This window comes from Melitaea cinxia, chromosome 10, assembly GCF_905220565.1.
Source record: "Melitaea cinxia chromosome 10, ilMelCinx1.1, whole genome shotgun sequence".
NCBI classification, from domain to species: domain Eukaryota; kingdom Metazoa; phylum Arthropoda; class Insecta; order Lepidoptera; family Nymphalidae; genus Melitaea; species Melitaea cinxia.
Genome location: NC_059403.1, coordinates 15184379 through 15199796, shown reverse-complemented (window position 1 = coordinate 15199796; position 15418 = coordinate 15184379). Strand labels below are relative to the sequence as shown.

The 15418-nt window shown below is 32.8% G+C and overlaps 3 protein-coding genes across 3 annotated transcripts in view; 1 reads left to right on the top strand and 2 right to left on the bottom strand.

The window, feature by feature from the left end:
• Positions 1-1126: 1126 nt before the first annotated feature.
• Positions 1127-5217, bottom strand: LOC123657111 (diphthine methyltransferase). The gene is made up of 4 exons (XM_045592696.1): positions 5085-5217; positions 4179-4646; positions 2632-2764; positions 1127-1616 (listed from the first exon to the last, which is right to left on the bottom strand). Exons 1-4 carry the CDS (start codon positions 5215-5217, stop codon positions 1310-1312), a joined length of 1041 nt encoding a protein of 346 aa, XP_045448652.1. The 3' UTR covers positions 1127-1309.
• Positions 5218-9301: 4084 nt separating this feature from the next.
• Positions 9302-9652, bottom strand: LOC123657126 (cyclin-dependent kinase 2-associated protein 1-like). Its single transcript, XM_045592710.1, has one exon. The coding sequence runs from the start codon at positions 9650-9652 to the stop codon at positions 9302-9304; it is 351 nt and encodes a 116-aa protein (XP_045448666.1).
• Positions 9653-10591: 939 nt separating this feature from the next.
• The window catches only part of LOC123657469, a 29538-nt gene continuing 24711 nt past the window's right edge, over positions 10592-15418 (top strand). The window contains exons 1-2 of the mRNA XM_045593012.1: positions 10592-10778; positions 12207-12360. Coding sequence (XP_045448968.1) covers positions 10592-10778; positions 12207-12360 — 341 coding nt within the window. The remainder of the gene's footprint in view (positions 10779-12206; positions 12361-15418) is intronic.

Here is a 15418-nt window from a genome sequence, read left to right as displayed (position 1 = left end):
AAATATTGCATAAGACATTTAAGTCTACAATAAATTTATTACAAAGTATATTTTGTTTTGTTCAAGATAGAAATTATCTGTATTGCAATGCTGAAACTTTTAATGTTGAGCATTTGTTATCATAAAAATTCCATAATAAAAAATGTTTGCAATGTGTCCTTTCGAATATTATAAATTCAATATCTTAAATATTTGTTCATTTATTATGACATGTAATAAAATAAAGTATGCAACGTTTTATTATTTTAAATTGAAGAAAAATAATAGAGAATTCTTTATGGTGCATTCACAAAATTTATTACCTTTAATTGTTTATTTTAAATATTTCTAACATTGAACTGACTATGTAAATGATCTTCAAATGACAACAATAATAATTTTTTATATGACCCAACAGAAATGACATGTGCTAATAATATATATATATATTTTTTTTTTAATACATTTGATGTAAACTTTATTCTTTTTATGTGTATGAATACAGTGATATTAAGAATAATAAAAGTATTTCAACGCATTGAGTATGTTTTATCATCTACTGTTTAGTTGCCATTTTAAATTTGACTAGTCTTATGTCATGTGATGTAAAAAATATTTTGGTATTAAAAATAACAGCCGCGTGTAGAATGTTTCTTATTATATCATCTAGCCCTAATATTTTAACAATGTAGTCCTGTCGAATTTGAATTTTTTTATTCTATTTTCACTTCACATTTTTTATCTGTGTTTACTTCCTAGCAATTGATCATAAAATAATTGTTAAAGAATCAATACTCTATTCAATTTTTCGTTGATCTTGGGGTCAGGTTATGATATATAATTGGTATCTCTGTAATTAATTTTTTTGTTTAAATCAACAGTAAAAGAAGTAACATAAAATTGTTATCATTGTATTTAAAGGATATTAAAATTACACTAAAGCACGAGAAGCGGTGTAAAATTATCTAACTTAAATTCAATGAATAGAAAATAGACTGTATTTAGATAATATTAAGGTACAAATTTATAGTAGGAAATCAGGCCAGTTTAGTGTTTTTAAAAAAAAATTATTCAGACATTCGACAAAGCGTAACAGATAACATCCCAAAGCCTTGGTAATTTAAATGGTGTAAGACTTTATCACATATGGCAGATAAATAATGACTTTATTAAGTATGTAATTGTTATAAAATTATATTTATCATGACATTATAAGCAAATTGAAATACAACATGTTTAAAACGAGAATAACTTTCATTTTAATAAAATTTTGCTTTTGCATCCTACTTTTCTCTTTTTTATTTTTTGAATAAACAATATGACCCGTAGTTTACATATTTATTTCACTTATATGCATACTACAATCATAAAACGAACAGGTAGCAATTAACGACAACTTTTGATCAAACTTCCAGTCGGCTCCGTATGCGATACTTTCGTGCTCTAAATACTCTGAGATCACGCTAGCTTTCTCCTCAACTCTTAGAATACGAAAACCTCCATACATACAAGCCGCTAAAATGACACATTTGTCAAATGGATGCCATTTCAAACGCCAAACGCCACCGTTTACTTCTGTTTCACTTATACAGCGTTTCAGTTGTCTCACATCCCAGAGGCGAACCTTTTCATCGTAACTGTAAAAGTAATATTTGTTAGCTAACCCCGCAACGCCTCTCGCATATACGTTGCTTTTTACAAATTAAAAACATGATAGGTAGTTCCACAGTTAAACAATCTTAACAAAATCATTGAATTGATAAATCAAATGACAACAAAACAGACGAATTAAAAAATGACAATTTTTCATCACACCCGATCGAACATCTAAATACTACAAATTTCATTTTAGCCACTGCAAATCATGACACCAGAATTAAAAACATTAACGTTGTACGCTTAACACCGTCTATGGACAATTTATAAGCGTCGTGCTTTAGTTTTCTCAAAACAACAAGCCCATCACAACGTGGTACTTTGCATATAATGAGTTTAATAATTACATTTGTGTTCAAATTAATATTTTAAATTATAAGTAGGTATTAATTTTAATGAACGCGCTTACAACCATTGTTGTAAATTGTTACCATTTGAGCGGTTCGATTTAAATGCATTAACTTACTTAAGTTCTGTTCCAGTAATAAAAATAAGTAGAAGAATATCCACTAATAATTTTGTTTGCTCGCAAATGAAAAATAACTAACTTCAATTACATTGACAAGTAATACAACGTAAGTAGATGACAAAGTAGTCAAAGATAGATGATAAAGACTCAAAAAGTAGTGATTAAATCTTGATCATATTTTAATGAGACTACAAGACAAGTATCAGCTTTCGGATAAAGCAAGAATTATCAAAATCGGCATACTTGAAAAGTTATGCGGTATAATACAACGTAGGTCGACGAAAAAATTGTCTAGCAAATACGTTTATTTAGATATAACTCGAAAAGTAGTTGTTGGATCTCAATTAAATTTAAATGGGACCACATGTCACGCACCATCTTTCGATTAAATATATATTTTTTTTTATCAAAATCACCTCACCACCACCACCTAGTCGAAAGTTCTGAAGTAACATACAAAAAAAAATACAATCGAGTTGAGAACCTCCTCCTTTTTTTAAGCCAGTTAAAAATGTGTAGATACAAACCTGCCAGTTAGTAGTTGATGTTCTACTTCCGTATGACTTCTGATTGAAGTTACTCCTGCCTCGTGGCAACGATTAGTTACGATTGCTTCTGGTATTCTTACATCGTAGCTTTTAAATAAACAGTCATCACCACCTAAAATATATAGGTAGGTACGTAATAAATTTCTTAGACGCCAGTTTTCTGTAACTTCCAATTTAATATTATGTACTCGTACTACTTATTATACAAAATATTCAAGAATACTGTCTGACGTAGCATTTTTATCTGACAATTTTTCCACACCATAAGATATTTTTCTTCACGGTCGGACATTTGTCATCCATCTTGGGAAACCCTTGCATATCTAATATTTTTTATGATTTTAAGTCTGAAAACTAGTTCTAAATTCACGTTTCTCCGAGGACATAGTCCTAGATATTAAAATGTCGCTTCGCTTCAGCCTGTAATATCCCACTACTGGGCATAGGCCTCTTTCCCCGTCAAAGGATCAGAGCTTAATCCACCACGCTGCTCCAATGCGGGTTGGCGGATATATTCTCGGCTAAGAACTAGATTAGGTAAAACCGAATTAGAAAAACCGAATTATGGGGTTTTTTTGGGTGTGGAGGGTGGAGGGTGTAGGGGAATCTATACAAGGTAACACTGTCACACCTCAAAACCCCATGGTTATGGAGATATCCATGGTTAAAGTTTTGAGGTTAGAAGAAGAATTTAAAGCTATTATAATACCTTTGAGCTCGTACTGTTTGCATTGTGTGACAAATCGACACTTTTAAACAAAATAACGCGTCAGACATAATATTCTAATAAAATTAGTAACATTGCGTGCTAGAATATAGGTTTAGAAATTCGAAAAATACCCAAAACCGAATCGGAGCACCCCACTGTCCACGTGGTCTTGGTCTGTCCTACCCCTAGAGTGTTTTTTTTGTACCGCGGAGGCGCGAAGGGAGGGCAGCCCTCGCCCGCCGTGCGAAAACGCGTGAACGAATGCGTAGAGGAGCGGCTGAGGAACGGAGCATGAGTGAGCGTGCTTTCGCACGCAAGAGCGGAAGGGCTGCACTTCCCGCAGCGCCGGAGCCAAGCATTCCTCTAACTTTCGAAATTCTTCTTCTAACCTCAAAACTTTAACCATGGATATCTCCATAACCATGGGGTTCCGAGGTGTGATAGTGGTACCAGGGGTAGCGTTCCCCACCCTCTCCCCCCCATCCCCCCACGGTTCCGAAATTCGGTTTTACCTAATTTAAAGCTTTACCATATTCTCTACTATGAGTAACGATCGCTATCAGGTGTACATAATAACAACCGGGACCGACGGCTTAACGTGCCCTCCGAGGCACGGTGGGGAGACCCACAAGGACTGCACAAAGACGACAAATGTTTGTCATGTGCGGGGATCGAACCCGCAACCGCCAGCGCAACAGGTACAATCCATGGCTGCAACCGTTGCGCCAACGCGGCGTCATTATTATATATTAAAATGTAATAATTGAAATTTTTACTAGGTTAGTTTAAAGGAAGTATATATGTGTAAAACAACAACCTGAATAAAATAAATACGTATTCCAATAATTAAATGCCACTATCCAGGCTTCAAATGAATGTGCTGTCCAGTGACCAATCTTTTGTAAGCATCCGTCACCTATGCGAAAAACAGTCACGGAACCCGATGAGTCGCTTACAACTAAATTAGGCTCTTGTGCTAATGATTTATTCGACGACCAATCAACGGACAGCGCTAACATATCTTCACCTATCGTATTTTCTATCCACAGTCGCAAGCTCAGTGTGCCATTTTCTTCCATCAAGCGGTAAAGTTGGACTATCCCTTCTGAAGTCACAACTGCCAGAACTGGGTAATCTTGTATTGCATGATAACACCATTTTTGATCTAGAACACCAGCAGTGTCTAACTCTTGTGTAGGTGATAAATGAGTAGTGTTCTCATCTATAGAGAAAAGATATATTCTACCCAGTCTCTTCTGCTTAGGTTGGTCAACTCCATCTCTGCCTAAAATTTTTTTTATTGTTATCAATAGCAAAGCTAGTTCGACGTTGTAATTTTTTACTACACTATTTATCTCTATTATTTACATCTGTATTCTGTATTATTTATTATATTGTTTATTAATATTGATTTATAATAGGTATTTCATTTTCATTATACACACTATAATAATTTGATACTATCCCTAGAGGAAATATTCGTTTGAAAAAATCTTAATGTCTTAATAAGACTTAAAAAAGAATAATTTCGGACTCCGAAATAAAGTGTGAAGCTTCAGAGAATAATTAGTTGTTCTTTCCAGATTACGTTTTACAGGGTTATAAAGACTTATTATTTTAAAAGTTTTACTAAGATTTTTTGCAGAGTTATGAAAACTTTTTAAGATTTTTAAATACTTTTTCCAAAAAAATATTTCCATCAGAGATCACTTTAGCTAATTACCTTCGTCATTTTTCTCCAGTTGGTACGTTCCACAAACCAACACATGTCTATAGGGTTCTAAAGGACACCATTCAACGGAGTCAGCGCTGTAACCTGTATGCCACCTCCACTTTGACCTCCATGTTACCGCCATTTTGTCTAAAATGATTAATTTATTTCCATGAATGAATGTATTCAAAATCTATAAGTTAAATTTAAATGTAATATGTACCTACACCCATTTTCTATCGATCTAGTCTTCCTAATTATACTTTACTTATTTGCTGTGTAGTTACGGCAGTAAAGATTTAAAGAATAAATTAGCCGACCCTCTCTTCCCGTGGGTGTCGTAAGAGGCGACTAAGGGATAACACAGTTCCACTACCACCTTGGAACTTACAAAGCCGACCGATGGCGGGATAACCATCCAACTGCTGGCTTTGAAATACACAGGCCGAAGACGGGCAGCAGCGTCTTCGGTGCGACAAAGCCAGCCCTGCGGTCACCAACCCGCCTGCCCAGCGCGGTGACTATGGGCAAAACACACGAGTTAACGCCATTTTTGGCGTGAACTTGTGGAGGCCTATGTCCAGCAGTGAACCACTGTTGGCCAACCTATCACTATAGGCTGAAATGATAAAATGATGCTAGTTAAAATATTAGTTTTATTTTAAATATTATGAAAAACCTTTAACATCAATATTCCCTGGTTTTTTAACCGACTTCAAACAAAGAGGAGGATACTCAATTCGACCGTATATATATTTTTTTATGTTTGTTCGGGGATAACTTCGTCTTTAAAACGCCTCACACTTACACTCAACAGCCCACTAGAATTTACTACTGTGTCAGGAGTCTGGAACATTCAATATAAATTGTTAGGAATAACTCAAAATTTACTTGTCAGATCTCGATCAAATTTAAATGCGATCACAGTCATGATAAGCATAGTGCTTCGATAAAAAAAAACATCAAAATCAGTACACCTAGTAAAAAGTTATGAGTTAACATAAAAAAAATACAGTCGAATCGAGAACCCTATTTTTTGAAATCGGTTAAAAAAATAAATCACAAAAAATGCCGAATCTTGTAAGAATAGGTCGATTTTATTTTATTGCTCATAGTAACGTAGAAATGCTCTAAACAGAATGTTCGACTCCTAACTACCTCCTCCTACCTCCACGTAATTGTATGATAGATCACGGTCGACTTTAAAAATATCCAAGCCCATTTTTAAATTTGACTTCGTTTAAATGTTTTATTAAAAGCCTTTAAAAAAAATTACGAACGACGAATACAGTTAAAGAACTGCGTATTGGAAAGACTTTTTCCTCGTAAAATGTTGTTTATTGTAAATTAATAAGCCGTGCTTACGCGCGCATTGGACGGTTATGCAGAAGTACCTTGTCGGTGTAGCTCGTATATTAAGACAAAATAAGATTTAAAAGGGCTAGGATTTTTTTCATGCGGAACGTGATCTATAACACTTAACCCCCCCCCCCCCATTTGAAGGAACGTTGTTAGGTTTCGAACCTACCCTAATATAGAGTTGATTGAAAATTGTATTCAGTTCTATATTTGACGTACAGCTTGAATTGAATGCACGCTCGTGTGTACAGTAGTATAAATGAAACGACACAGATATTTTAAATCCATTTATTAATAATGAAAAGGTCCATACGGGAATAAATACGGTATACCATCGCTTCTCAGCGATTTATTCAACATATATATTTCGTTTCACATTTTTAACACGATACTAATTTACTAAAATTTGTACTGTTTCATGGTTCATCACTTACAAATTACGTTGATCACTATGAGGGAATATTGTATTCATTATTTCAAATTATCTATAGAACATGTCACCTTCGCAAAGTTAAACGGTAACAGACATTCGAATATTTAAACTTCATGATCATATAAAATAAATGTTACACCTGTAGATGAAAATTCAATATAAAAAATATCAGCTGAAATGGACTTTTAAGTTATTTAAGTATAACATGTAAGTACACTAACAGTTAATGGTAACTTAATTTTATATTAAAAACTATTTCGTAATTTCTCCTTATATCTAACTACTCGCTAACAAGTATACTTCAACGGCAGTTGGACCAAAATTGTGAGGGAGAGGTTAATAACCTGGTGACACTGCTGAACTCTTAATGTGTATGGATTACATGCAACATGTGTGCACTAACACGGGTTTTTTTTTTACAGTTTGTAGGAACATAAAGTATGCAACATATACAGTATTTGAGTGGCTGTATTAACATAAACGAAATTTTGATACAGTATCATTATATAAGTTCAAAGCATTGAAACTTTACATAGGTTTTAAGATACATCTGGTTTATATGTTAAAAAAATAAAGTATCATAATTTCAATTATATAATGATAAAAAATATTTTTTATATTAAAATTTTAAGTACTTTCCCAAACTTAGCAGTGTTACCATTTACAACCTCTAAATGTTTTATTTCTTCTATTACATGGAACATTTAACTTGAGTAAGGTGGATGAGTGACATTAGGACTAAATTATATACAACTTAAAAACTATAAAAATTATATTCACCAAAAATGAATGAGCACATTTTCCCTTAAAACTATAATATCCTAAGTTGAGGTCACGCACACAGCTTTAAGACATGATTATATTTAATTTCAGGGTTTGTAAAATAAATTAATGAAAACAATTCAAGCTAAATATTAAATAGTCAAAAATAATTAAAAATATCAAATGTGCCTTTTGCTTTTCTGGCATTTAACATTGCACATATTTAAAATTACAAGTATTTTTTTATGTTAATTAATAATTGAAATTATTTAAAAATAAAATTAATATCTCAACAGAATAAATTATTAAAAATTGAACCCTGAGAGAAATATAAAATAATAATATCAATACAGAATCCGTACTTGAATAAATTGTGCACAGTTTTTAAATTCTAAGGGTAGTATAGTTGTTACTTAAACATACAACTGTCTATTAAAACATTAAAATATTTATTCCCTTTTTAGTATTTGAGGTAGATGTTCACAATAAATGTTGCGATCACAGCCTGCATTTGATTTGATCAGAACAGTCACACAACTCAAACTGTCATTGTTCATAAATAGACTTAAACTAATGAATCATAAACCAGAAATAATCAACTAGGTCTCTGTAAAAACTATTGTTTTATATAATACCTTGTATATTCATTTTTACTGTTATCTCTTGGCACAATTATTGAAAAGCGTCCACCATCACTATGTTTTGTAATGTAAGTGCAAAACTCTACAAAAGCAATCTCGAGTGGCTTTTATCACAAAAATTAATACACTTTTGAGCAGTTTCCACACACGGTGGAGTAAAGTTAATAGAATAGTGTAAGAATAGACTTACAAACATTCTTAGAAGTTTTTCGTAGCGATGAATAAGTAAACAAATTTTACACCGTCAATACTTAACATAGGGATGATCAACATTTATTAAATCAAATTAAACATTTTGTATTAAGACTTTCCCACTCTCGGGACTAATGAGTTATTTCAATTATACTTTTAAGTTTCAGTAAAATCAGTTAAAAAATGCAAAACAGCTACTAATAGTTTATAACCCAACTTTTTCATTTACTTACATCTTTCAATTTCTTTTATTTATATATGCTACCTACAAGTTGTTACTTTGGGATTTTCTTGTTTCAATGTTATTTGATGTCAAATTTAACACTCACAACTGCCAAATTACCTAATATATCTTTATATCCTTAACATTAATAAAAATATGCAAGATTTTACCAATTTAAGTATACTTTATAAAGCGGATAGTTGTCTCTTTGGGGACCTGCTTAAAACATTGATGTAAAATGAGGAATGACCAAAAATATATATATATTTTTAATATTAAATTCAATATTAAACTGAATGTTTGTCACATAAAAACTTTTATAAATTTAATGTCTAAGTACCCTGAATTATAATTTGATTTTAATCTAAAATTTTCTTATGTGGTATACAAAATTTAAGACATTGTTAAAATGTTTTAGAAACAATCTGTATAGATAGTGATTATTTTATAAGTGAATAACATTTCACCTTAAATACTACTCCTGATTTTGTGTATTATTAGTTAATATGTATGTATTTATGTGACTGTAAAATATTAAAAATTCACTACCTCTTTAAACACACAAGCATTGTAGTAAATGAGGTACCTAAAATTGACTGAGATTTATAATTGTATCAATTTACTGTCGCGCCGACCTTTCAGTTTCAATGAGACACTCTCGGACGAGAATACGAGCGTGGACAATACCACGCTTAAGTCGTTCAGCAGAACTACGACTTCCTGAGTAGCTTGGTCGAACTTCCTTACCCATTTCTTCGATAACCGCTAAGAGTTGAGCATATTTAGACATTCCATTATCTTTGTCTTTGCCGTTCGAAGAAGGTGAAGAGGCGGGAACTGTTGATATAGTGGCATGGCTGTTGCCACCAATTGAAACATCCTTGTGACTGTTTTTGCCACTCATAGGTATCGCAGTCACTGTCACATCACTCAACTTTGACTCTACAGCTTGAATATCCATCGCCTCCATATCACTAAAACAAAAATATTACCATAACAGGTGTATATTCAACGAACAATCAATGAAACTTAACTTACCTAATCAAACTAAAATTCAATCATTAAATTCACACAAATAATATAGACGATCCGCACGCGCGAGATAATGGAATACCACAATATTAATTATAATAAAAAGTAGATTGATAGCCAATTTAGGGCATACCTACCACAACGTCTAAAGCCTTTTCCAAAAGCACGAATTACCTACGACGACCTCCAATACACAACTTTTAAAACGAGTGTAACTTAAATATGTTGGAATGTATCAATTATATTGTAAATGCAAACAAATTTCATAAATAAAACCCGTATTTTCCAAACAAGATCGAAATTACCACATTGACAAGAAACATAACCATAGAGAAGAGAAGAAAACTTATAGACGTTCAATCAAAGTTTTTAGCGTATCTTAATTCAACTTTTAGCTGTAAATCGTAATGAAAAGAAAACTCTTTATAATTTTACACACTAATAATAATTGGATTTTATAATATTTTATCTATTAAAAGTAAAGTTATTTTTTTAATTAGTCAATAACATTAACAACTGACAACGAAAATCCAGTAGTCTGTGTCAAAGATTTGAGACATTTGTCAAGCAATGAAAGGCAAGTTATAGCTGAACGATTCGGTAGAGTTAAAAATATCAAATTTTCTTTCTTATTATAATTTTTTTTACTCTTCTAAAATTTTCCTGTTCAACCTACAATCCCGGTATTACAAACTATAACAGAAAATAAAAAGCTCAATACTCTTGCGTCAGTTTTGTGATAGTTTTATTTAAATTGATCAAATGAATTTAAATAATAAAACAATAAGTGGTCGGTGTCAAGTGATATCTCCGCCTGCAGCGCCTACTGCGATCATTATGTGATTAGTGAAGCTGGTCAGCTGAAGGGAGTGTTACGATGTCTGGGGAGGGTGATCGTGTCTCTCGTCCCAACTCCTTAGTGCTGGAGGCACCGGCGCCCGAGCGCGAGCCGCTGCGGTTCGATGTCCAGCTCGTCGGAGCCCCTCCGGAGGTCGAGCAGCTTGTCAACAATATAAAGCAAGTTGCTGAAGATTTTCTTTACCATTGGAAAACATTCCCTATTGGTAAGAACTCATAAATTAATGATACTGTTATACCTATATAAAAATTATATTATTAACATTTATTGCTTTACTATTTTGTATTAATGGTAAATAAAAAAAATATTGGTTAAAATTTAGAATCTTTTGGCACAAATTTAAGGGCGAAAAGGTGTAGGGGAATAGGGGAGTCCCCTCAACCCCCCGCCATACCACACGCAATGCAAGGTAAAGGACCATTCTTGAAAAAAAATCCCATAGACCTACCTCAAAAGTAGACCATTCATCAGCATAATTTCGTTCCGTGACATCTTCGGCTTCTAAAGAACACTAGAGGTAGGGCATACAAAACTGTGTGGGGTCGGGGTAAGCTGATTCCATTCTGTGACTTTTGCTTTGTTGCAAGCGGGTATCTACGTTTATTTATTAACGCAAAATCAAAAGACTTCCGTAGTGCCAGAAATATCACGGAATGAAATTATAGCGATAAACATCCTAAGTTAGGACTATAGGATTTCTTTTTTTTTTTTCAAGAATGATGCATTGCCTTGTATTATGAGTGGTATGGGGGATGTTGAGAGGGACTCCTCCATTCCCCCTTTTCACCCTTAAATTCGTGCCAAACGATTCTAAATCCATCACAAAATATTCTCAAAGATACAATTTTTTTATTTTAATATGCAGACAAAAACTATAAATCTATTCAGACTTTGTTTATTAGAACTAACTATTCTAATACATAAAAAAAAAAACATTTGAAATAGATACAATACATATTACATACTTTATTGCACTCAAAAATACATATAGAAACATATTGTCTTGTACAAAGTTTTATTTGTATTTTAATAACATGATGATTAGCCTAGTACTAAAATTTTATTGTGCTTACATACACACAAAGACTCAGATCATAATAACATTAATATAAAATTAAAATGGTAGGGGTGTCAAGTATGGACAATATTATTGCTTTTTTTTTCTTGTGTTTATTTCACGCATGTGGACTTTCATTTTTTTTTTTCTTTTTCTTAAAAATGTATAGACTTTGTTTACTTGCAAATATTTTAATTTTAATGAATGTCGCTAATTAATCCTGTCCAAACAAACATCAAACTATAATAGGTATACAGAGTTCAATCCAATGGGCACTTTTATTAAGTTCCACAAATACAAAACTGTGGATGTGTGTATTTTAATAAATACAATGAAATTGTTTCATTCCTTTTACAATGTAAGAATTTTCATAGATATGTATTTTCAGAAATATTAAATACAACATATTTAATAAATTTGTTTTTTTTTGTACATATACATAGGTATATTAAAAAAATGTTATTATTAATAAACCTTTTTTGTTTGGTTTTATTAGTCATTTTGTTTATTTATAGTGATAAAAGACCCAGAAGTGGAATAAGAAGCTTAAATATTTATATTTCTTTTTTATCGTAGTGCTTCCCCCGTCAAGATTCACGGGCCCCGGAAATCGCCCCTCGGATATAATAGTCTCGCCACCGTGTGACGAGCTCGAGGCCGCCGCACTTGACGCGGGCATCGAACCCCACCCCCTCTCGCCGAAACAACTACACTCCATACGAGAGAAAGGGTAAACTACTTTAATACTTATTTAAAAAAAATAATTATTATAATTTCACCTTGACTCTGATTATGACGAGTTATCACGCTACAATAGCGACGTAATTTTATTACGATTAAATTATGTTTAACGAGAATTGCGTTTAGAGTTACAAATGTATTTAGCGTCTTACGATACTTACCACTGTCAATCATAGCTTGTTCGCTAATTTCGATATTTATTATGAAAAACCAACTACATCTGTTCCATCCAAATGATAAATAAAAGAAGGATAATGTATATACACAGTTAATCACACACATAATCTGAACAACATATGGTTACATTTGTATTTACTGTGTTTGAAATTTGTTTACATCAAATGTGACATGAACACACCAAAAGTATTAAAAATTTTGTCACACTAATGATCATTATGGTGTTATAAATCAATAATAATTGTGTTTGCTCGCAAACGAAAAAAAAACCGACTTCAATTACATCGACAAGTAATACAACGTATATCGACGAAAAAATAGTCAAGCAACTACGCGTTATCAAAGATTACTCAAAAAGTAGTTATCAGATCTCGATAAAATTTATATGTGACCATATGATAAACATCAGCTTTCGATTAAATTAAAAATTATCAAAATCGATACACCCAGTAAAAAGTTATTACGGATTTTCGAGAGTTTCCCTCGATTTCTCTGGGATCCTATCATCAGATCCTGGTTTCCTTATCACGGTACCAAACTAGGGATATCCCCTTTCCAACAAAAAAAGAATTATGAAAATCGGTACATCCAGTAGAAAGTTATGTGGTATAATACAACGTACGTCGACGAAAAAAGCGTCAAGTAAAAACGCATTATTAGATATAACTCGAAAAGTAGTTGTTAGATCTGAAATAAATTTAAATGGGACCAATTGGCACACACCACCTTTCGATTAAAACAAAATTTGTCGAAATCGGTCTACCCTGTCAAAAGTTCTGATGTAACATACATAAAAAAAAAAAAATACAGTCGAATTGAGAACCTCCTCCTTTTTTGAAAGTCGGTTAAAAAAAATATTTTCGCAAAATTCTTGTAATTTTATCATAAGCGGTTAACTATGAAATGTATTCAAAATAATCTGCGTGAAACTCATTACAACCGTAAAAAGGTAAATGCAATTAATTAGAAAAAAAATGTAGTGTCGTGGGACAACAAATAGGAACGAAGTTCCTTATTATAAAATATTAATTTGAAATTCTCATCATCACAGTCATCATGTAAACTATACATTAGACACTGTATAACCTTCATACATAGACGATACATAAAAAGCTTACGCTTTTTTTAACGTTACGGACGGTTTTTGCCGGCTAGGATACCCCTCCGCAACACCCCATAAGGAACTTCGTTCCAAAATGTATTAAAATAATATCCTTCTTTCCACTTTGAAACGGTCCAACGACAAAATCTGTGTTCCATTTTTTTAAATCAAGAACACGAGGAGAGTTTATGCGCATCACTATGCATTCATTTTCATTAACAAAGAACGCCCCATTTATTTGAACGCAAAAGCTTTTGATCTTTCAGCCCCATTAACTTCAATTAACGTTTTCACTCGAACCAACGTACTATACAAAATGACGCGTTAATTGTTGACCAACATTATTATGTTATAGTCAACTCATAATAATCATTTGAATTTATACGTATAATAAAAGTGTAATGCCGCACCGTCAGTGTCTGACAACGTCCTAGTCTTACTAGGCAGTAACAGAACCTATTCCTAACTTAGGACTATCGATTCAGTTATCGAGCCAGTTTCTCTAGTAACCAGCAGACAAAAGCTTAGTATATATTTTTCATTTTCACCCTCAAACTCCACTTTATCTCTCAAATATGTTTATCTGCGACTTTTAAAATCAAAAAATTCTAATTTAATTATTGAGGTAAATCGTCCTGCTGATAAACACTAGTAATTATCAATAACAAAGCATTGTCCGCAACCGGTGAACCAGGAACTTAAACTGATCAAAAATGTACAATATTTTGATACCTATGCTAACGACAAATTGCTCTACCCGTTAATTATTTTTCTTTCAATAGAAAATGATCATTTTCTACCACTTAACTGAGGTAGGGCACAGCAGGAATTCCCTGCTCAAAATATGGAGCAGCCCGATTGGGGAAGTACCTCGACCTTACAGAAGATCACAGCTAAATAATACTGTTTTCAAACAGTATTGTGTTCCTGTTGGTGAGTAAGGTGACCAGAGCTCCTGGGGGGATTGGGGATTGGGTCGGCAACGCGCTTGCGATGCTGTTGCGGGCGTCTATAAGCTACGATAATCGCTTACCATCAGGTGCGCCGTATGCTTGTTTGCCGACCTAGTGATATAAAAAAAAAACACAGGATCGCAGTCCTTATAACACAAAATGCTCGCAAACGAAAAGAAAACCGACTTCAATTACATCGAGAAGTAATACAACGTAGGTAGACGAAAAAATAATCGAGATACTCAAATAACTCGTCCAAACTAAATCAAATTTTTGAGGGACCAAATGTCATTGCGCATCGAACAAAAAGGGATCACGTATATCGGATCAGAAACCTAGACGTAATCGGTGTACATACATTTAAAAAAAAATACAAACGGTTTGAGAACCTTCTCATTTTTGGAGTCAGCTAAAAACTTACAAATTACAATCATTACGAATCATTGCGAATTGTAGCTTGTGCAATTGTCAATAAATATAATAAAATGATGTTACTTCTCAAACGGTCCTGTTACATTGCAAATTATTACAATTCAAAATCAAAAAGATTATTAAATTTAACTCCGTGACGGACATCGATAGCTAAGTGACTATTTTGCCAGTTAATGTTAAATTTTGTCTCGCACATTACGTACTGATATGTTTTATCAGAAGCGTTGTTCACGTCAAGTAATTACCAAAAACTTTTAGATACAAAATATAATTGTCTTAGTTTAATGTCAAACAAAAGAAAAATATATTTTAAACTTTTATCTACTGATTAAAACTTAATCTTATCAGCGAGCAGTGAAACAGGCGCCAAATATATTAATTAC